Raw genomic sequence first — 24,124 nt, forward strand, 5'->3', positions numbered from 1 at the left:
CACACACACACACACACACACACACACACACACACACACATACTTGTTTTTGTGGTATAGAAGGTCGCACCGGTGTGGTGGTGGTATATAGGGACACACCTTTCCCAATGCCCTACAGTGATGATACAACTATCAAAAATTTTGTTTTGATCTGCAGATCACAAATCTGACTTCAAATGTTCTATACACACAACAGAACAGAAAATATAAAAATGGTGGTATACAAGGACATTCCCGCCCCCTCCTAAAATGTTCCCGCCTATGACATAATTGTGATTTATGGGGCCCGACCTGATTATGAGGACACTCATTTTACAATACACAAAATATGTCATTTCGGTGGATTACAGGGACCTATGTGTTTTACTGGTACATGCCCACACACACACACAAACCTGACGAGAGGGTGTATTACCAAGACTAAGGTGATTTAAGAGTACTGGATCTTAAACACAATACACAACTGCACAATCCAACATTATAAGGACGAGTGTGTTTTACTGGTACATGCCCACACACACACACAAACCTGACGAGATGGTGTATTACCAAGACTAAGGTGATTTAAGAGTACTGGATCTCCAATACAATACACAAAAAAACTTGCAACATTACAGGGACAGAAGTGTTTTACAAGTGCTTTAATTATGACTTCAATAATATCATCATAAACATTGAGTTTTTTTTCAGTTTTACCATGTAATTCCATCATGTCATGCCATTTTAAGTGTAAAGTCACATCCACAAACTTAAAAACATGGTCAATGATTGACAAAACAGCCCTTTGAAGCAGACACATTTTAAAGATGTCATTAAACAGGCTTTGAAATGTATAAAATTAACTCACTCAACATACAATAGATGCTGCTTAGTGCTGCACAGTACTGAAGAAAAAAGCGATATGCGTTAACTCATTAAATACTGCGATATTCGATAGAGTAATGTTTAAAGTGTGTAAAACAAACTTAAATTATCTATTATTTAACCTTACATAAATGTTTCACATTCTTTTTGTGACAAGAAAACATCAGCTTCTGAAAGTGAACATCAGTGTTTTACTGTACACTGATATTAAAATAATACTTCTTATGCTAAAGCACAGGGTTCAGATTATCCTACATTAGGATTATTTAACAACAGAAACTGAATAATCAAATGTAAAAATAAAACACTGCTTAGTTTTCACTGTATTATTTACATATATACAGTTATTCAGCAAACAGCAGTGAGTGATTTTCTTTTGTTCATGACCCCAGCTATTGCAAGCCGTCGCGATATGCATATCGCGATATATACATTTGCAAAACAAAACAAATTACAACGGACGGTTTACCTCTGTTATTTCCAGAAAATATAAACAGAATTGTCAAGTCAAGTTTCAAAGCAGATTTACAGGAAAATTATTTAACAAAGTTTGCTTGGGTTGTACATCAGCTCTAGAAGCGTCTAGTGTCAATATAACTATCATTGTAAGTACATGAGCTCCTGTGTGTTTAGAGCTTACTAAAGCATGTATTCTCCTGCGCTGAGAATGAGAGTGAGGTAGAGATTGAAACTCCACGGAAAGGGTCTTCAGTGGTCTTACACTTCTGCCATTCAGTCAGTGTGGCCAGTTTTCCTTTGGTTATATGTGCCTTAACATGTTTAATTGCAGCTGTAACTTCAGCATTTGACCAGCACACTTTTTGTCCTTTCCACAAGGTTTTCAATTTCTTCCTCACTCTCATTCTCTGTACAGAATACAACATGCTTTGTAAGTACATGAGCTCTCATAGATAAAGCTTACTAGATGGTCATATTCTAATTTAAACCTCGGGTACCTTGAGGCACGTCAGTGGTTTTCTCGATGGGCATCTTCTGAACACCTGGAAGAAATCAGTTATATACTGATCAGAAACTCAGATGTAACTCAAACCTGTATCTAGAGCTTAAAACTGGTTTTACATCTGATATCTAAAAAATACATTTCAAATGACATTCAGATGAAATGTTGTGTTAAACAGATGCTTTTAAAGTTTTAGACCAACATGAACATCATCAACGTATTGGTATCGGCCAGAATTACAATGTTGGTGCAACACTGACTCCATTAATGTTCTTCTAGAAAAGGTGCACACTATAGTGCAAATATCTGATTATTGATAACTGATTATTGACTGATTATTACAATTAATGACAAAAGAAATGTTAAGAAATGTAATCTGATATTACCTACTGAAACACTATAGCATTATATATATATACACACACACACACACTGAACAATTGTAAACGCAACACATTTGTTTTTGCCCCCATTTTTCATGAGCTGAACTCAAAGATTTAAGACTTTTTCTATGTACACAAAAGGCCATTTCTCTCAAATATTGTTCACATATCGTCTAAATCAGTGTTAGTGAGCACTTCTCCTTTGCCGAGATAATCCATCCACCTCACAGGTGTGGCGTATCAAGATGCTGATTAGACTATTAGACTGTGATTATTGCACAGGTGTGCCTCAGGCTGGCCACATTAAAATGTGCAGTTCTACTGTATTGGGGGGTCAAAAAACCCTCAGTCAGTCTCTGGTGTGACCACCATTTGCCTCACGCAGTGCAACACATCTCTTTCGCATAGAGTTGATCAGGTTGTTGATTGTGGAGTGTGTAATGTTGGTCCAGTGTTGGTCCATTTGCTGGATATTGGCAGAACCTGGAACACACCGTCTTAAACGCCGATCCAGAGCATCCCAAACATGCTCAATGGGTCACATATCCGGTGAGTATGCTGGCCATGCAAGAACTGGGATGTTTTCAGCTTCCAGGAACATGGGGCCGTGCGTTAACATGCTGCAACATGACACAACAATGGGCCTCAGGATCTCGTCACGGTCTCTCTGTGCATTCAAAATGCCATCAATAAAATGCACCCGTGTTCATTGTCCATAACATACGCCTGCCCATTCCATAACCCTCCCGCCACCATGGGCCACTCGATCCACAACGTTGACATCAGCAAACCGCTCATCCACACGACGGCATACACGGTGTCTGCCATCTGTCCTGTACAGTGAAAACCGGGACTCATCCGTGGAGAGAACAGCTCTCTAAAGTGCCAGACGGCATCGAATGTGAGAATTAGCCCACTCAAGTCGGTTACAAGGATGAACTGCAGTCCAGCCGAGACCCCGATGAGGAGGACGAGCATGCGGATGAGCTTCCCTGAGACACTTTCTGACAGCTATGCAAACCGGTTGTTGCAGCAGCAGTCCGGTTGGCTGGTCTCAGTCTTGTAGGAGAAGAGGCTGGATGTGGAGGTCCTGGGCTGATGTGGTTACACGTGGTGTGCGGTTGTGAGGCCGGTTGGATGTGCTGGAAAATTCTCTGAAACACCTTTGGAAACGGCTAATGGTAGAGAAATTAACATTCAATTCATGGGCAACAGCTCTGGTGGACATTCCTGCAGTCGGCATGCCAATCGCACGCTCCCTCAAAACTTCGACATCTGAGGCATTGTGCTGTGTGATAAAACTGCACATTATAGAGCGGCCTTTTATTGTGGCCAGCCTAAAACACACCTGTGAGGTGGATGGATTATCTCGGCAAAGAAGAAGTGCTCACTAACACATATTTTTGAACAATATTTGAGAGAAATGGCCTTTTGTGTACATAGAAAAAGTCTCAGATCTTTGAGTTCAGCTCATGAAAAATGGGGGCAAAAAGTGTTGCGTTTATAATTGTTTTCAGTGTATACAACTGGCTCAAAACAATTAAGCCAGTTATATACGCAACACAGTATAATTTTAATTTGACCATTGGGTGCGGATATTTAAGTTAGAGAGCATTATTAGGGCGTGTGGATGATGTGTGTTTGGCTGTGGATTCGGGTGACATTGGAGCTCATCTTACTCTAAAGCAGTGAATCTGCAAGCAAGAACAGCTCGGGTGCACACGGCTAACACGGTTTATCAAGTTAGTGGTATTACATCCTGCATAATCTGTGTGCGTGACATGAGCGCACACAGCGCGTGTCTTCTCCAGGTCTTACCGGGTTGTTCATAAAAGCCAAATGTGGCCAGATGTAGGCTTTTAAAGTAGTTGGCTTTTAAAGTAGTTTTATTGACTCGCACTCGGGGGGACTCGCCTCCCTCTGCCAGTGTATGCTACCGCAACAAAGCACATACGTGATAAATGACGTCAGAAAAAAGCGTCAGTGCATTATAACCGGTTATGGTCTATTACTGAACCGATACCAAATCGTCCTCGTCTGCATCACGATGCATCGTAGAAACGATTCATTTCGACACCCATAACAAACGCAGTCATGGCGCAGCACAAAGTGAAATTGTTGTGGACAGCAGAGATGGAGGATCAGCTAGATTTGTGGCAACAGCACGAATGTTTATACAACGTGTTATGTAAAACCTTTCCAAAAACTATTCTGTATTCTGTATTCTGAACTCTTGCAAGATTTTGTGCTCACAGTCGAGACTCTGGTTAAAAACCTGTTCGTGTGTGGAGCAAAACTATAGGAGCAAAATGGTTAAATCTAGGATTTTTGGAAAATCTTATCACATTTTGAAAATCTTATAAGATGTAAAAATTATTTTGGTGTGTACCCAGCATTAGTTGACACATACCAACATAACTAGAGACGCTGCAGCTCCAGCAGGAACATCTCCTCCAGAACCGCTTCCATCAGGATCACTGGCAGCAGAATCCGTCACACTGATCTCATCTAAGAGAAAAAGAGACATTTAAAACAAGAACATCTTCAGTTTAACCTGTATTCAGATGTCATTTACGAAACATGAAAAATTACGCCGTTTAATAATAATAATATTAATAAAAACTATAATACTTCACTAAGATGCCTATTATTCGAATTATCGCTAAGACCGTAATATTCTAAAACTGTCAATGAAAAATTAATATTTTATAATGCGTATATTATTTTACAATAGGAGGTTATAATACTTTCTTAATTTCGTCACTTAAGCTGTTATACTGGCAGAAACCTGCAGTTTCAGTGAAAACAGGTTTATAAACGCATCTTATTACAAAATCTTATTACCACAAAAAATGTGGATATAATGCGAATGTGAAAATAATGTAACTGGTGCTGGTTGCGTGCCAAATGCATGTTAAACTCAGAGATGGAGTTCACTGCATTCATTCCCTGAGAAACGGGGCGTGAAAAAAGGCAGATCATGAGCTGATCGAGCGAGTAAAGTGTGCTCTTCAGCACTTACTTAATTATCGACTTTTGCCATTTGATAAGGGCGCTAATAACCATGTTGTACTTTTGATTTTAGTTTGTTTGAGAGATGCTTTGCCAAAAATAAATAATATTTAAAAGAAATATGATATAATATAAAATAAACACAGACAAATATTTTTGGTTCATTTGGATCAAACTGTGGTGGGTCACTAGAGTAAAGGTAATAAATGGTAACACTGTATAAATTTGACTCCGAAAAAATGCCAAATAATAAACAGTTAAGAGGCTATAATGACATGTTATAGTGAGATATGACAGTGCTTCTGCAACACGCATCACTACAGATGAGTAGCTGAGTATCTCTTCAGCATTCTGATGCGCAAAATACCAATTGAAAACTAAAGTCACAGATGATCAACAGAGTCATCTTGATGATTTTACCAGTGCAGATGTTACTCTCTCTCTATTGATCTTAAAATTAGCTGACGATACATAAAATGTGGCTCATAGTGGTTGCTTTCAATGACGTGAACACCTTTAAATCTGATATAGCGTGGGATTTGAAGATTCGGATTTATATCCGTTTTGTGAACACATTTATGTGGCCAGGTGTAAATGGAATTGTTTTGACAATGAAATGACCCGGGGCCTTTACCATGAAGCTGGTTTAGGTGGCTAGCCAGCTATGTTTCAGTTTACTTTGCGCCAACCCTGGGTTTAAGGCACCATGAAAGTCTTTTAGTAATTTTTAGTAATGTTTATTTAGAATAATAAATTTGTATGATTTAGAAATTATTATTCCCTTAATCTATCACACATGTACAATTTTAGTTCATCAACTACAATGCAGATTTTAAATGAATAAATAAATATATAAAAGGTAACATAAATATACTTTAGAATCAATAGATAAAGCTATAAAATGCTATAGCTATAAAAATATGAAGCTATAAAACTTCACAACTTTTACTTGCACTGATATACAGTGACAAGTCTTTTTCTTTTAGTTGTCCTCTTTCATAGACAGATATTTTCTTCTTGTTGTGTAAATTTGTTTAAATTCTTAATATTTTAATATTTCTATTTAATAAGTGAATTGTGCTGCTTCTCTTGCGAGAAATGAATTTCAGTTTTGAATGAGTTTCTCTTTCTCAGCATGTGATTGGCTGTTGGCTACTGATGTCACACCTAAACTCAGGATCAAAGCCTGAGTTGACAGAGAAAGTTGATGATCAGCATCATGGTACAGGCCTCAGGTGTAAAAAAAAAAATATGATGTGATAAAGATCTTACTAGACTAGCAATTTCTAAAATGATGCAATGCTCTTTTTATTACCATGTCAACACAGTCTTGACTCTTGACCCTCCAATGATGATCTGATATGGTCCTTCTCAGGGCTCATCTGAAAGCAAGGTAAAGAAAGAAAAAATTAACATTCTACTAAAGACAAAGGACTCAGAGATTCTCCAAATGAAGCAGCACAGATACTTGACTCCATCAACACTGACTGATCACGGTCATAAAACATAAGATTAAAACAATTTCACATTATCAATGATATACTTGAGCAAAAGAAGGCTGATCATGCCAAAACAAATTCAGGCATGATGGTACATTTCAAACCACTTAGTATTAATAGTGATCAAATTAATGAGATGAATAGGGACTTCAGTTTTAAAACAGGGTGACATACGCAAGTTGTGATCATGTATATAGTTAAAACCCTATAGATATATGGTCATAACCACTCAGAGATGTATGATATATAGGGCTCCATATCAGTATTGGAAAATAAATTTTTAATGTTATCGTTGTCAATTCGATAGGAAAATTAGGTTGATTAACACTGATGAATAATGGATTATGTCCTTCAGCTTCAGATGTGCGCTGTTCCCCATGATGGTTGTGAACAGTTTGAATCACAAATCTGTGATCTCTTTTATTTTGTTATATGTATATGTATATATATATATATATATATATATTTTATCTCATATAGAAATCATTTGGCTGAGTAAATGATCGCTGCAGTAAAGCGCTTCACTGTAGGCCTAGCGGTGATCATCTCCTTTAGCACATGCGCTCAAACAGCAAAGCAGAACAATAATAACTATGATTGGGACTGTCATATACATAACATTATAATGAGCAAACTACTGCATTAAAAACTTTGTGAATTCTTTGGGTTTAGCTGCTGTTTCATCCACAACAGGAGTTTCACTATGTAACTTTTCTCAAGTTAATGTCTGCATGATTTTGTATATCTAATCAATCATATATAGGCTGTGTTCCGTTGAGCTAAAACCATCTAATAAAGCTTCAGTTTATGGGTGTTCCTTCAGCTCTTAAGCTTTAGCACAGCTCAAACACAACGCTATTTGAAACAGAAATATTAAAGATGTTTACTGTAATATTCAAATGTTTAATATTAAAAAGTTCTACATGTTTAAAAAACACTGATGCGTTATTATTCATAACTAGTACTTTTTTTTGTTCTTGTATCATTTATCAACAATATGGTTTGAGTAAAATCATTCCCTTATTGTGTGTGCGGAGTGGACTTGGCAAACCCAGACAACTTCCGGCAAATTTAGATTTACTCTGCAAGTAAGTCTGGCATAGACCTCATTCAAGCCTATTTCTAATCCGTCAAAATCGCGGAACTTATCAGAAACGTTGGCTTCCATTGACTCCCAATCATTTTGGTGACAGCGAATAACTTTACATCGAAGATGTCCAAAGACTCCATTTGTCCATTATTTATTTCTAAAGAAAAGGGTTGGGTAGTAACCAAAGTCTATGGCATGAGGCGCACACACGCAGTCTCTCGCTGTCTCCCTCTCCCTCTCCAACGTGCGCGTACTATACGGTTTATTGAAGCACTGTCTGATCTGTCTCGCACGCGCTTTTGCTCGCTCGCTCTAGATTCCGGGAGATTTGAACTAATTTGCGATTATCCAGGAGCCGTTATCAATATGCGGGAGACTCCCGGAACGTCTGCCGATAGCGAGGATATTATTGAAGATGCCGAAGACAAAACGCTGCAAGGTTTGGCTGCATTTCACGTGTAAAATTACGCGTCAGAACGATTGTCTGAACTTAAGCCCATATAGAATCACCATTCGCACCGCCTTGACGCTCACGTCGTCATATTATATTAGTGCGCGCATGCTCTGCTCCTCAGATTTCTCTGTTGAAAAAGGAAGCTTGTCAGCAGCGCGAGGAGTTTGGCAGCGAATGGAGAATCTCGTTCCCTATTCAGAGAACATGGTTTACACAGAGACGTTCTCTTTCATATGTTCATATGCAGTGGGAACGAAATATAAAACTGGATAAGAGCTTAACTAGTAAATGACCAGATAACTTACATGACTAGTTAAAGCAGACAAAACATGGGAACCTGTAGCCATGTCGATATTATATTACCCTGGTAGTAATCTCTATTAATCTCCAGTATAATTATATTGTTTGATATAATATTGTTTTATTTGATATTATGTAAATATGATTTTTTATTTTATATTTGGTTTATTTATTATTAACATATGTTACTTGTTTATATTGTAAGTTAATATTGTGTCCAGTTTGGCCCTGTAAATAAAGGGATATTATTTTTTTGACAAAGTGTGTGCGGTTTCCTTTTCTTGAGTACCGTTTCAAGAACCATTTAGGCACCGGAACCGTTTAAAAAATACCTAGTAGGTACTGGTATCGGATAAAACCCAAACGATACCAAACCCTACTAAAGAAACATGACAATGTATAAAAGGCCCCATTACTTTGTATCTTACGTTACGGCCGATTTAGAAGATGTTTTTGTAAAAATAGGCTAACGATTGCGTCACGAGACTCTGTCGCACACTAGAGCAATTACCATATAGAGTGGAGGAGAAGCTCAGCATTCGGGGGGACGTGGAGGCATAAAGTCAAGGGAGAAGCCCATAGAGAGCTGTAGAGTTGCTCCTGCTGCGAGCTCATGGACAGCTCTTACTCGCGCTCTCCGGCTCTGCAAGATTCGGAAGGGAATGATTCAGATTTCTCTTTGCACCGCTACTAGGTTACTCAAGTCTCATCTCCGTCGTCAAGCTCAGTTTGAGCCTGCGCAGTCGTTCAGCCATTTCTTTTACAGTCTATGGTTTTAAGCGATTTGAACGTTTCCTTTTTGTTAAAACCCGAGCAAAGAACAACACTCGGAGATGTTTCTCCGTCATCAACGCACTAACACCGCACTGCCACGATGAAGATTTTAAAACTGGAAGACGAAAAAAGTGGAAAAATACCCCTTAAATTTAACCATTTTAACCCTACTATTAAATCTAACAGATGCTAACATTGTCTTCAATGGTGTTCAACACACATACCTCTGTTAAAATCTCAGAAAATTTGGTTTGGGGTTTAATGGCTCTTTAAGAAAGATTAATAAATCCTGTAGAACTATTGTTCATTGTTAGTTAATGTTAACTAATACTAACAAGACACTAACATTTTTTTTCAAAAAAGTGAATGGAAATATGAATGTAAAATAAATTTTAAAGTTAATTAATTCCTCACTGGTTCAAACTAGGCTACTGTACTGTATTTGTTTGTTTCATGTTGAAGTGTTTGGGAGATTGGCTTTTAATGATGATCGTTTCGTTTTTGTAATTAGGCCTTTCAAAGTATATACAATTTGCCAATATATCAGATCTCGGCTTTCAAATATAAAGAATGATCAGTTATTGAACTCGGCCCAAATGTTCATATCTGTGTATCCCTAATTTGATTTCCAAAAATAAAAAAAACAAAAAACAATACCTTCTGTTCATCTCCGACTTGATTTCGAGTGTTGATTTCGAGAGTGGAGCAATCAACCTCACTGGGAGTCTACAAAACATAAAAGTAGACATGAAACACTGGTGTAAATATGTGAACACTAGATCTCACAATGTGTCTGCTTCGTTTGCTCATTCTCTTCCAGCACAACTCTCACTTACCTCGTGCAGTCCCAGAGTCAGAGCACATAATCATCACTGCCTGAGGACAACTGGGTCTTATGGCTCATCTGAAAATATGAAATAAAGCATTACATACAGAACACTTCACCTAAGAGTTTAAAAAAATCATAAATAATATATAAGGACAATGTAGTCAGCCAGTTATTAATAATCAGGGTCCCGATACACAGCTACCTATCAATACTTATTTCCACATGAAATATTGATTTGAGATAATATACAAGATTACAAAACATTTCAATATTTAAATGTTAGCCAAGGTAATTTTAATGGATTTTATGCATCACATTACAAGTGTTTTCATTAAAGAATGTCACGTGTCTTACACCATTTTTTTATGAGGACATCATAAGATGAGATGAGATGTTCCTGATGTTTGACTTGACTGGAGAATCTCAGTGTGTTGTGTAAGTTTGACAGAAGTCTGGTCTATGAGGACAGTAGTTTTACCAGGACACTGGTAACTAGAAACATTTGGATGGCACCCTGAGTTTAAGTATGTTTATGTATGAGAGTGATATAATACGAGACATTGCGCCTGTGCTAGAAATACAGTACGTGATCATGACTCACTTCTTATACACACAATCATAATTCAGTGACTGATAACAATCTGTTTCTGAGGAACTGAAATCTGTTCTATTCTTTAAGGAATAACTCAATTATTACATTAACATGGTCTTATCAGTTATCATCTGAAAAAAAGAAAGAAGAGCAAATAATATATATATATATATATATATATATATATATATATATATATATATATATATATATATATATAAAGACAAACAAGTACAAATTTTATTATTACTTATTGAAAGCCAATTTCAACAGAGGTTACTATTTTTTAACTTCTTCAATGATTACATTTAATCTAACAAGCACAAATAGTTTTTGATATTGGTATTCGCCAAAATGAGCTGTGAATTATGGGTCAGTATATCAGTATCGATCCTAATATTCCATATTTGTGTCCTGGTAAAACTGTGTCCTCATAGACCAGGATTCTGTCAAACTTACACAACACACACAGATTCTCCAGTCAAGTCAAACATCAGGAACATGTTCTTATGATGTCCTCATAAAACGGTGTCCTCATAAACCAGGTGTAAAGCTACACACAACCTGACATACTGTAATGAACACGCATGTAATGTGATGCACTAAAGCCCTGAACATTAATCTGTAGGGCTGCACAATATATTGCTTTATCATTCATACCTATCTGTGGTAGTGAGTCTAGTGACACTGCAGTATTAGGCCTATGTGAAGTCAGGCTATACATGCATAACCTAAAGATGATGCAGTGTTATTTTACAGTTATTTACTCAATTTCAGTACCTAAATGTTGTTAGACTCACCTGGAAAATATGAGCCACTGATTATTTCACATCTTTGTTAAATTTTTTTATCTATGCTTTCCATTTATTATTTTCTATACAGATACAAACCCCAACAAAATCACGCCAATCATTCTAGAATGATTAATTATCTCCAAATAGAGCTATTTAAGTAATTTGTAGAAATTGCTTTTTATATTGCATTATACGTATATAGTAGAAAAAACAAATATTGCAATATCAGTTTTTTGCAATATCGTGCCGATCTATTACATAGGGTCATTTTTAACCTTTAATAATAAAACAAGTAAAATCAACACTGTAAATAACATATCATGTAGCTGACACAGCTTTATTAAACAGTGTCACTTCAGCATGGAAACACTGAATTCAGCTTTATAATGATGGCTGAATCTGCCCTGGAGTAATCCTGACCTTTTGACAAAATGAGCTGTGAATTATGGGTCAGTATATCAGTATAGATCCTAATATTCCATATTTGTGTCCTGGTAAAACTGTGTCCTCATAGACCAGGATTCTGTCAAACTTACACAACACACACAGATTCTCCAGTCAAGTCAAACATCAGGAACATGTTCTTATGATGTCCTCATAAAACTGTGTCCTCATAAACCAGGTGTAAAGCTACACACAACCTGACATACTGTAATGAACACGCATGTAATGTGATGCACTAAAGCCCTGAACATTAATCTGTAGGGCTGCACAATATATTGCTTTATCATTCATACCTATCTGTGGTAGTGAGTCTAGTGACACTGCAGTATTAGGCATATGTGAAGTCAGGCTATACATGCATAACCTAAAGATGATGCAGTGTTATTTTACAGTTATTTACTCAATTTCAGTACCTAAATGTTGTTAGACTCACCTGGAAAATATGAGCCACTGATTATTTCACATCCTTGTTACATTTTTTTTATCTATGCTTATTTTTTTCTATACAGATACAAACCCCAACAAAATCACGCCAATCATTCTAGAATGATTCATTATTGCCAAATAGAGCTATTTAAGTCATTTGTAGAAATTGCTTTTTATATGTTGCATTATGTATTGTAGAAAAAAACAACAACAAATATTGCAATATCAGTTTTTTGCAATATCGTGCCTGTCTATTACATTGGGTCATTTTTAACTTTTAATAATAAAACAAGTAACTGTAAATAACATATCATGTACCTGACACAGCTTTATTAAACAGTGTCACTTAAGCATGGAAACACTGAATTCAGCTTTATAATGATGGCTGAATCTGCCCTGGAGTAATCCTGACCTATTGACATATTATTCAACAAGTTTGTTTTAAATAAATCGATAAATTATGGTAAACGGCATTCAAGTTATTTTCATACTTTATTATATGATATTTAAGGAATATGTTAATTGAACATAACTATTCATTTAATAAATTGCATTCACAATTGATAAATTACAGGCAATAGTGACAGTATTAATAAGACTTAATCAGACTGACAGTTATATTAATATTCAGAGTATATTGAATTATAGTCAGGAGTGATAAGAGCACATGTTTCTTAATGTAAGCATAACTGTAGTAATATACTGTACTGGGAAAAAAACACAGACTGTAGTCATGACAACGCGTTATTATGAAGGCTAGACTATTTTATGTGATCATTAAAGGTAGCAGTTACAATTAAAGTTCAATCTAAAACGAGTTTAAAATGACACAAGCATCGCTGATTCCCTCATGTCAGTCTGTAAACAGAATCACTAACTTAAAAGTCCGCTAGCTCCGTTAGCATCACGCGCTAGCTGCTTTCTAACTGTAAAACGAGCAGCAAAGAGCCTACAGGACATCACAAACAAGCCAAACAGACCCAGGTGCTATTAGAGAAGCAATTAAACAACATTATAACTTACCTAACACATAACAGTTGCTTTCATCGGGTCCAGATATGTCCTTTCGGTCCTTTCAGGTCCAGAGTTTGTCTCTCGTTCAAACAGGAAGTGACCGTGACGACCGTGACCTGATTAAGTTACGTCTAACTTATCATAATATAAACAGGGTTTTATTTATTTATTTATCATACAATTAATCCACAATTAATAAATTACAGGCAAAAATACTTAAATAATAATTATTTTGCATTAAGTTGCTTGTTATAAAGACTATGCTGACGCTGAATGAAGCTCCGCCCACCGGCGCCATTGTGTTTTCGCAATTTCCCGCCTACCGGTACCGATCTGTCCAATCACAGGCCTCGAAGCATACACTTGTGTAAAACATGCAAATTTTTGATGACGCGGGTGTAATACCGGGACCTGGCTACAGGGGCGACACTCGCGAAATCAGGGATACACTGTGTATGGTAAAATTTCAGGGTTTTGTGGTATATAAAGACATGGCGCCAAACTTTGAGAGGGAGCATCTGGGACATCGTAGATGGCGTTTACACTGTCGGAATTATGAGGACATGGCCTCTGTCCTCGTAAACCCAAATGTCCCCATAGTGCCGGTGCGTATTCAGGTCAAATGTCCTCGTAAACCACAAAAACAAACACACACACACACACACACACACACACACACACACACACAACTAACTTCATATACAATAAAACAATAACAATAAAGATATTCTGTGTATAAGATAAAATGTTTAAAAGTTACATGCAAATCTTTATATCTTTTGAAACATTTATGTGCTACACTTGACAATCACGTTCATGATTAGAAATATCTGAATAATTCTGGATGAGTTTAGTCTAAACATTATTATATTTGCAGGCCTGATAGTGAAGATTTCTGCTGACACTCATCTGAGCTTCTTCCTCTGTTCCACCTTTAATTACAACTAAACCATCATTTGGCTGAATAATAAACCAACATTAATCATTCAATATCACATGTTTCTAATACGCATGCTAACACACACGCTGCTTTATTTAATAGTGAAGTCTGAGTCTCTTCCACCTGTATGAAACACATTTACACATGTATTTCTCCTCATAGACAGCAGTGAGACTCTTCTGTCGATCACCTGATGGTTTCTGCTCCTCTCATCTCAGTCTCACAGATTTAAACCTTGATGGAAATCCACTGACGTTTGGTGATCAATCTTTATCTATTCTGTAAAGTGGAAAAGAAGAGAAAACAATCAGTGTTCAGTGGAACAAAGTGCTGTTTTTCTTTAGTAAAAGTAAGTTAAATTGAATTGCTGTAATCAGATTAATTATTGACTTTACATGATCTTGGATAGAGATATTTGTGTTTTTAAATATAATAGATGTAAAGCCTGAATCATGTTCATATGTGTGTCTGTGTGTGTCGGTGCGACTCCTATTGAGTCTCTGTAAAGGAGAAACTAATGAGTGTACGGCGTATGGAATAAACCACAGCGAGCAAATACTAATGTTATTTTGAGTTAAACACAAACCTTTAGTTAAAGCCGTTTGTCCTCTAGTTTAAACATGTTTGTAGGCTCTTAGTAAATAACTGAGAGTAAAGTAAGTGTCGAGTAGTGTGACGTGTTGCTTGTCACAGTAAAAACACACTAGAGACAGAGACATTGCTCATGTGAGCTGGACGCTGTGAGCTGAAGCTGGAACTGCACTGATTTTAGCAGCGAGTGCAGCGTTTCCTACAATCTGACCAAGTCTGTTTCACACTCAAATGATTCACTTCTACTGACACAGTTCATAAAGCAGGTGTTGATGTATAAAGCTGTGACAGTGAGCTTTTCTTCTCTTTCCTCCTTTGTGTTCAACATTTCAATAACTTCACATTATGTTCTCACACAAACCCTTTGTTGCCAAAAATCTTAAAGATAATTTTCTTTCACGAATATTTGAAAGGATTGTTCACATATCAGAGGTAAATGAAGATGTCTTTAATATCTCAGTGATGTTTCCTCACCTCAGGACACAGTTTGAGTCTCGTAGCTCGTCTCTGAGCCGCTGCTTTGAGTCTCCGATCTTATTGTTTCTCAGATCAAGCTCTTTTAAAAACTGCAGAGCTTTTGAGTTCGTCAAAGACTGAGTTAAAGAAGAAACATCTGTAATGCCACAGCACTGTAGACTAGAGAGACACAAACAGAGGAAGAGAGATTATCTTACAAACAAATGTGAAGAATTTTACACAGATATAATGTGAATTTATACTCACTGTCAGATATTGAGAATAAAGTGTTTTAGTTTAATAAACCCAGAAAGTGCACTGCTATAACCAATGAAACATAAGCCCTGCTGTCTTCAAATAAATAAACTTCAGTCACACTGTAATTGCTGTCCAGTATAATGACACTAACTGTAGTTTCTCCAGCTTGAATTGTGGGTTCATCAGTAGATCACTGAGGTTTTTCACTCCAGAGTCTCCTAGATTATTCCCGCTCAGGTCCAGCTCTCTCAGGTGTGACGGGTTTGATTTCAGAGCTGAAGTCACATCAGAACAACCTTCATCTGTCATATCACACCAGCTTAACCTACATTAGCAGAGAGAGAGGTTTAACAATACCTTTATTTATACATTTTTTACTTCAAGATTATAAACAAAGTAAGCCTCACCATAAAACCCTTTATACTCTTATTATAAAAGACATTAAAAAAAATTAAAATTTCAAAACAAACTGATCCTCTTGCAGCATACATAACACTTCATCAATACACCATGGCTGCGTTCCAAACCGCATACTTCCCTACTATTTAGTATGGGAAAAAGAGTAGGCGAGCAAAAAAGTATGAATGAATCCAAAAGAGTAGGCGAGAATTACCTGGGTGACGTAGCAATTGTCGCGAGATTCGGACTTAAGTGCGTTCCAATATGCCTACTTTCCTACTATATAGTAGGCGAAAACAGTACGTGAAGGAAGCAGTACGTTCCAAACATCAGTTTTCATAAAAAGAGTAGGCGAGAAGTTCCCGGATGGCTTACTGCTTCCGCCCAGATTTTTGAGTGCTTTTCCACGGCTACTCATGATACTCATCTATCCCAGGAGGCCACGCGAGAGGATACGTCAATATCAACATCGCGGAGATAAGCGACGCGGGGGTTTTCAAATGTGAGTAAATACGGTTTAAATCGTATGTGTTAAACTACTATAGAGTAAACGTTTTAACTGTTGAACGTCTAAAGGAGTTAGACAGTATAGTATAGTTGTGATTTTGCTGTAAACACATGTTTTATTATGTATAGCTAACAGGGGAGCTCCAGTAACCGTAAAGTTACGTTTCCAACGTGTATTTACATAACCATACATCTTAAAAACGCTTATTTAAAATGTCTATTTACATCAGGAAGGAAAATATTGTATAAGTATTGCAGGTGAGCACATCCCAACATGAAAAATACATGTGTGTGCTATTATGTAGGATAATTCACTGTTGTCAACACTGCTTACATTAGAAAAATTATGTGCTGTGAATAAAAACATATATAAAGTAACTAAACATGATATATATTTAATTTGTCCCTTATTGGTGTTGATATATTGAGGAACATTTAAGTTGGATTAAAAGTGAGTTAACACATCAACCTCAACATGTAAATGCAGTGTTGAGCTCGTAATGTGAATCTTGTCTGCATGTTACAGGGACAGGAGAACACGCGTCTGTTTATCCGGTGGAGAGAGGCTCATGATGCTGTCATCAAAGAATAGGAACCGCTGTGTTGAGTCGGCAGTAGGGTTTGGGGTTCAGTGCCTGTAAATACATGCTTGTAGTTTGAATAAAGCTGTTTCATGTGTTGACTTGTATATGCATTTGTTTATTGTGATGGTTACTTTTATTTACTTTTATTTGTTCTTTTACTCATTTATTCATGTTTCTTATTGTTGTCAGTATATAAAATGTAATTAATTTATGCATTAATTCATCGATTGACTGACAATTGAGATGTTTCACTGCATTTAGCAATATAAATGAATTCATGCATTACTGTCATATTACAAAACAAATTACATTTTGCTTGTTTTATTAAATTATATTTTTAGTATATAAAAAGTTATATAAGTATTGGTCAGCATTTAATATTATTATTTTGTTTAAGTTTTGGGGTGGGCTAACAATGAAATTCATTCTGAGGTAATATTAATTTTTAAGCAGTGATACTTACATTTTTGGAGTATAAAATCAACAGTTTTCTCTAAAAGAGATCTTCAAGCAGCTGCCCGTCTCCTTTGTGCAGACATTACAAACGCTGTTCTAGGTTGTGCTGTCAAGTTACTGATGTTATGAAGTGTTAGAGCACCTGTCGCTCATATAATTTAAACTTATTAATATGCAAGATCATGGAAAGATACTATAGTTTATGTAACAATCATAGTGACAAAACAGAAAATATAAAGATCATTGGTTTGTGTACATCATAATATGACATAAAATTATATTTATACACAGGAAATAAGAACAATAAAAAAGGCTAAATATCTTCATTATAGTTCTTCATAATACATAAAAAAAGTTGTTGTTATATCTGAGGGATGAAACGAGGTAAATTCATGAAGAAAAAGAGGAAAACTTAAAGGAGAAACTTTTTGGGTATAAAATAAAGAAATTAACAACATAATCAAGAGATGATGATTTTGGGGTTTCTTAATAAAAAAAAAAGTATCGTTAGAATAACACTGTTGGTCAGTAGGGTTTAAAATATAACAACTTAAATCAACCCTAAATGTATTCACAAAATAAATAGGCAGCTGTTTCTTCAACAATACCACAACAAAATGAGCAAGTTTCATCAATATCAAGATATTTATAGGTAGATTAATTAAACGTATCGTTCATATTTTTTTTTTATTGCATGAAGGTGTTGCGCTTGTGATAACGCGTAGTAGGTCACATGATAACGTCAACATGGCAGATGTCCGGTTCGCATTCATACTCAACGAGATTTGGCTATAAAGTACCTACTCTTTTAGCGCTCGATGAGTAAGTACTTATTGAAATTAAGTACCTACTCATTGAGTATGCGGTTTGGAACGCAGCCCATATCTCACCAAAACCAAATAAATTATTTGTCAATCTATAATACGCAAATTCAATATTAAGCCTCCCCGCTACAAGCCTCTTGCACATCTCTTCAGGGTCTATGGTTGCTAAATTTAGACCTTTATTTTTTCGTGTTTTCCACACTGCCAGTTTGGCCGTTCCTATTATGTAATTTAATAGACAAATTTTTTTCCTTTTTAAAAATGAATATTTGATTCCTCCAATAAACACCATTTCCGAAAACTCATCAAATTTTCTAAACCAACTCCCAATCAAATTAAACATACCTTTTAATCTCTCGCACTTTAAAAACAAATGCTCCAAATCCTCTTTTTTCCCACAGAATCTACATTCTCCCTTTACCGCTGAGTTCAGGTGTGCCACATGTCCGTCTGTTGCTATCGCCCCATAAATAATCCTCCACTGTAGATCGCCTGAGCGCTTCTCTACAGGAGGCTTATATAGGGCTCTCCACCTGTCTCTTGTCAGGAAGTCTGGCCTCAACAAATCTGGCCACTTTGAAACCTTCTGTTTTCTAAAGGAGTCTTGATGCATGGCCTTTACTGTAATGTTGTATATTTCCTTCTTCGAAATGCTTTTAAAGGAACAAAACTGATGATTCCAGAAGGACAGAATGTTATCAACCATTTCCTCTTCATCATCCTCCTTCATTGCTGGAGAAATGACCAGTTCTGGAAATTGCACATTATCCCCCTTGTCCTGGTTGTTCTCATGTCTTTTTTGCGCAATACAACTTCTGTACCCACTTGGCAATACGTTGTTTATTTCCTCCTTTAGTTTCGACACCAGACGTGAAGATCTCAATCCCGTTGCTTCTTGAAGTTCATCGCTCGGTTTCCATCCTTCATCATTCAATAAATTATCCAGCTTTACAATTCCATTCCTTATTAGACATTGTCGTACAGTCACAGAAGGCAATATTCTAGTTTGTATCAATGGATTAAAAAATAGTGGTTCCTCTGGTGCCCAAAGTTCAAGATTGTCCATATTCCGTTCTGCTCTTATAACAATTCTCCATGTTTGCAACATAGTCCTGTAAAACACAGTGAGCTCAGACAAGTTCATTTCTTCAAGCTTCATTAAAAAGAGTTGTTTATCCAGTCCTAAGCCACCAACTCTCCTCATGATCGCACTTGCAGTCTTTCCCCACAGCACATCTTTGTCATACAGAAATCTTTGTGCAGCTTGTATCCTGAAACCACGGACTCTGTTTCTCACATCCACCAATCCTTGCCCGCCTTCTTGCACTGGTAGGTATAACACTGCAGCCCGCAGCCAATGTTGTCCATCCCAGAAAAACTTCACGATTTCTTTTTGTATACTGGAGATCAGTTCCTCTGGTGGCTCCATTACCATAGTCCTGTGCCACAGAATAGAAGCAGCCAGATTGTTTACTACCAGTACCCTTCCTCGATAAGACAATTGTGGTAATAGCCATCGCCACTTCGACAATCGGGCAGACACCTTCTCTACTAAACCCTCCCAGTTTTTCTTCTGAAATTGATCATTTCCTAAAAAAACTCCTAAAATCTTTAGTCCATCTTTCTTCCATTGCAACCTTCCTGGAAGTTGTGGAAAATTTTCCAAATTGCCAATCATAAAACCTTCACATTTCATCCAATTGACCTTAGCAGAGGAGGCTTTTTCATACAATTCAATAGTTTTTGTTAAAATTTCAATATCTTCTTTTTCTGTAATAAAAACTGTAATATCATCTGCATAGGCTGATAAAACCACTTTAGAATGACTGTTGCCATGAGGGATTAAAGTTCCATTTAAATTCTTCCTCAACCTACATAATAGAGTTTCGATAATTAGGCTATATAGTTGTCCAGAGATTGGACAGCCTTGCCTGATGCCTCTTGTCACAGGTATCGGAGCACTTAAACCACCCCCTACTTTCACCATCACATACACATTCGAATACAACAACTTAATATATGAAATAAAAACATCCCCAAATCCATAACCCTTTAACACTTTAAAAAGATATTCATGATCAACACGATCGAACGCTTTTTCTTGGTCTAATGACAACACTCCTAGATCCTTCTTAATTTTCTGATTAAATTCAATTACAATCTCTTACTAAAAAAAGACTATCTATTATAGATCTCTTAGGAATACAATATGTTTGGTCATGTTTTATCAACAAATCCAGACAGTGCTTGAGTCTATTTGCTAAAACCTTTGAAACAATCTTATAGTCCAGGCACAACAGTGATACCGGTCTCCAGTTTTTTAGCAGTCCAAGATCTCCTTTCTTGGGAAGTAATGACAAAACTGCTCGACGACAACTCATTGGAAGTGCATTATTTTTTATGCATTCTAAAATAACTTCATATATATCTGGTCCTATTAGGTCCCAGAAATGTCGATAAAACTCCATCCATCAATTCCAGGCGATCTGCCATTAGATAGTTGCCTCATCGCCTCTGTAACCTCATGAAAAGTTATTACATCGTCCAGCTCTTTTTTTTGTTCTTCTTCCAGCTGAGGTAAGTCTTTAAGCAAGTCTTTAGTGCAATCAATGTCACAACTCTCAGCTGTATATAATAGTTTATAAAAATCTCCAGCCATTCTCCTCATTTCTGTAGGATCTGATGTCACTGATCCGTCCGAACGACGAAGGTGGCACATCAACTTTTGTTGGACATGTTTCTTTTCCAGGTTAAAAAAGAACGCACTTGGAGCATCCATTTCCTTTACAGAACAGTATCGTGATCTAACCAATGCTCCTTTTGCTTGCTCATGTAGAAGAGAGCTTAATTCTTGTCTTTTCTCATTTAACCCATGACACTGTACAACTTCATTATTATTTACAGCTTGTCTTTCAATGGACTCAATGTCACTTTGTAAAGTTTTCACTGTTGCGTTCAGTATACTTGATGAATGGAAAGCATAGTTTTGCCAACATCCCACCATTGACTTAGATTTTCAAAAGAATTTTTCTATAATTTCCAAATATCCCAAAACACTTTAAACTTTTCACAAAAAGAAACATCATGTAATAATTTAATATTAAAAATCCAGTAATAATTACATCTGCGTGTTTTTTCCAAATTAATATCTAATATGACCATGTGATGGTCTGAAAAGCCATTAGGTCTAATAAAAGTATTCATTACCTTGTTGTTCCATATCTTTTTTAGATAAAACCTATCCAATCTCGCTCCACTGATTTTATTATCAACCACTCTTAGCCACGTATACTGCTTTACTCCTTAATTTCTCGTTCTCCATACATCTGTTAGCTGAAATTCATTTATAACTTTTTTTAATACATCTCTTGACTTACTATGAGGCTCTTCGCCATTCCTATCAACAACAAAGTCTATTGTACAATTCCAATCACCTCCGATTATTAGACAAACATTATCATCCAATTTTTTTAGCACTTTTCTTAATTCCATAAAAAATATCAGCCTCTCTGGACCATTATTAGGAGCATAAACATTAAGATATACAGACTCTATTCCATTATACTCAATTTGTGTTAAAAGTAATCTTCCTTTCACAATTTCTTCTACCTTTACAATACTCACACTTTTAGAAAATAAAATAGCTACCCCTGCACTATTTCTTGTGTCGTGACTCAAGGCAAATTTTCCTTTCCACCATAACCCCCATTCGATCTCATTATCAATGTTTGTATGCGTTTCTTGTAAAAAACAAACATTAACCTTTTCGATTCTTAAAAACTCTGAGATCTTTGCTAATTTATTCTTGTCCCTGCCTCCATTAATATTTAATGACCCCACTCTCCACACATTCATATAGAGAAATAAGAAAAAGACAGAAACTGAAAAGAAAGAGCACAGAGTAAAGAACACCACTCGTGATTTATTCATATCCAAGCTGTTCTCTAAACTTTCCCCTTCCTTCTCCTCAACTTTGTCACCATCTTCTTCAATCTAAATCTTTTCTTTTTATCCAAAACTTCATAGCTCACTGTTTTTTGCAGGAACAACACTGATATTATAAATTTGTCCACATCTGGAAAGAAATCTTCTACTTCTACAACTTTACCAAATGTTGTATCCAGAAAATCATTAATTTCCTCTAAAGAATACGTGTCTTCAATCACTTGTGATCCAATTTCTGAAACCTCAGAAAGCGCATCTTCATCTCTCATTTCTGCATCACCAGCATTTTCACTTCCAACACCATTTGCTCCATTACTTGCAACAGTTTCCCTATCTTCACTCATATTCACAATCACACTTTCCTCAGTTTTATTGTCATTTTCTTAATTTAATTCAACAGTTTCCTCAGCTCCCTGAGGCACATCTTCCTCTACAACAACAGTTTCCTCAGCTCCCTGAGGCTCATCTTCCTCTACAACAACAGCTTCCTCAGCTCCCTGAGACTCATCCTCTTCCTCCTCTACAGACTGCACTTTCTCAGGATCATTCACAGGACCAACGGCCTCCCCAGCGTGTCTAGCGGCTTCTTCATCAGCTTGTGCTTTATGTGGGCATGCTAAACGCTTATGCCCGACGTCTCCACACTCAAAACACTTCATATTCCCAGTATTTGCATAAACCATGTACGCTCTTCCTTCATGCCAAACTTTAAAAGACACGTCTAACGCCTGTTCATTCAGGAACATAAAAACCTGTCTTCTAAATGACATTACGTGCTTTAGCGCTTCATTTTTACATCCAAGAGGAACAGTTTTAATTGCGCTAGCTAACTTACCATATCGCAAAAGCTCTCGTTCTATCTCATTACTCTGGATGAACGGTGGCACGTTTGACACAGTCACCTTAATAGTTGGAGCAACCAGCGGCAAAACAGTAACAAAGTCTCCACTTACCACTATCCCGCTGCTTATAAGATGATTCACATGGTTCTCTTCTTTTAAAAACACAACCACCGCTTTATTCATTCGCGAGGCAGATCAAATGTTTTATAAGCCGATCTCATGTCCAACTGCAAGTAACACTTCCTCCACATTCACCCCGTTCGCCGTCACACACCTAACTCCATGGCGTAAGGAGACAGGTGGCGTCTGGGACGCCATCACGTTTCCTAACTAATCTTCAAAAAAACCTCTTATCACAGCAAAAAAAAATTCCTCAGGAAACTTGAAACAAAATTAAAGAAAGTTTGAAACAAGCAAACGATCACCCTCCCCTCGTGTGAACCCTCACACGCACCCCAAACACTCCCAGCATGCACCGAGAGAGAGAGAGAGAGAGAATGAAGAAAATAAGACACTCTTTATTCTGTAAAGTCACATCATCTTCATCAGCAAATAAAACAGACAAAGGAAGAGAGATCTTCATCTTTATTTCACCAGATCACAAAATACTAAGGTGAAAATGTTTTTTCAAATATAATGTTAATGTGTTCAAGTTTAAACAGTTGAAGTGATTTTAAGCATTTAGATTTTTGTATGTGAATGTGACTGACCTCAATCTCTCCAGTTTACAGTGTGAATCCTTCAGTACGGCACATAACTGCTTCACTCCTGTGTTTTCTAGATTATTCCCGCTCAGGTCCAGATCTCTCAGGTGTGACGGGTTTGATTTCAGAGCTGAAGTCAGGATGAGACTCTGTTCCTCTGTAATCCTGCAATAACTCAGACT

General features: G+C 36.7%; 2 protein-coding genes and 1 long non-coding RNA gene across 3 annotated transcripts in view; 1 reads left to right on the forward strand and 2 right to left on the reverse strand.

The window, feature by feature from the left end:
• The window catches only part of LOC148997427 (NACHT, LRR and PYD domains-containing protein 3-like), a 280,163-nt gene that overhangs the window by 151,462 nt on the left and 104,577 nt on the right, over positions 1-24,124 (reverse strand). The gene's annotated exons all lie outside the window — the stretch shown is intronic.
• LOC120472138 (uncharacterized) overlaps positions 627-24,124 on the reverse strand; it is a 95,185-nt gene continuing 71,687 nt past the window's right edge. The window contains exons 3-11 of the mRNA XM_089122648.1: positions 23,949-24,122; positions 15,833-16,006; positions 15,442-15,603; positions 13,446-14,655; positions 10,174-10,241; positions 9,995-10,063; positions 6,536-6,602; positions 4,619-4,716; positions 627-1,865 (exon numbers count right to left, since the gene is read on the reverse strand). Of these exons, the coding sequence (XP_088978774.1) occupies positions 14,640-14,655; positions 15,442-15,603; positions 15,833-16,006; positions 23,949-24,122 (526 nt within the window). The 3' untranslated portion in view covers positions 627-1,865; positions 4,619-4,716; positions 6,536-6,602; ... (1 more) ...; positions 10,174-10,241; positions 13,446-14,639. The remainder of the gene's footprint in view (positions 1,866-4,618; positions 4,717-6,535; positions 6,603-9,994; positions 10,064-10,173; positions 10,242-13,445; positions 14,656-15,441; positions 15,604-15,832; positions 16,007-23,948; positions 24,123-24,124) is intronic.
• Positions 16,193-17,275, forward strand: LOC120465374 (uncharacterized). Its single transcript, XR_005618836.2, has 2 exons — positions 16,193-16,582; positions 17,114-17,275. It is a non-coding gene; the product is annotated as an uncharacterized LOC120465374 (long non-coding RNA).

The sequence above is a fragment of the Pimephales promelas genome, chromosome 2, assembly GCF_988280905.1.
Source record: "Pimephales promelas chromosome 2, fPimPro1.hap1.1, whole genome shotgun sequence".
Taxonomy (NCBI): Eukaryota; Metazoa; Chordata; class Actinopteri; order Cypriniformes; family Leuciscidae; genus Pimephales; species Pimephales promelas.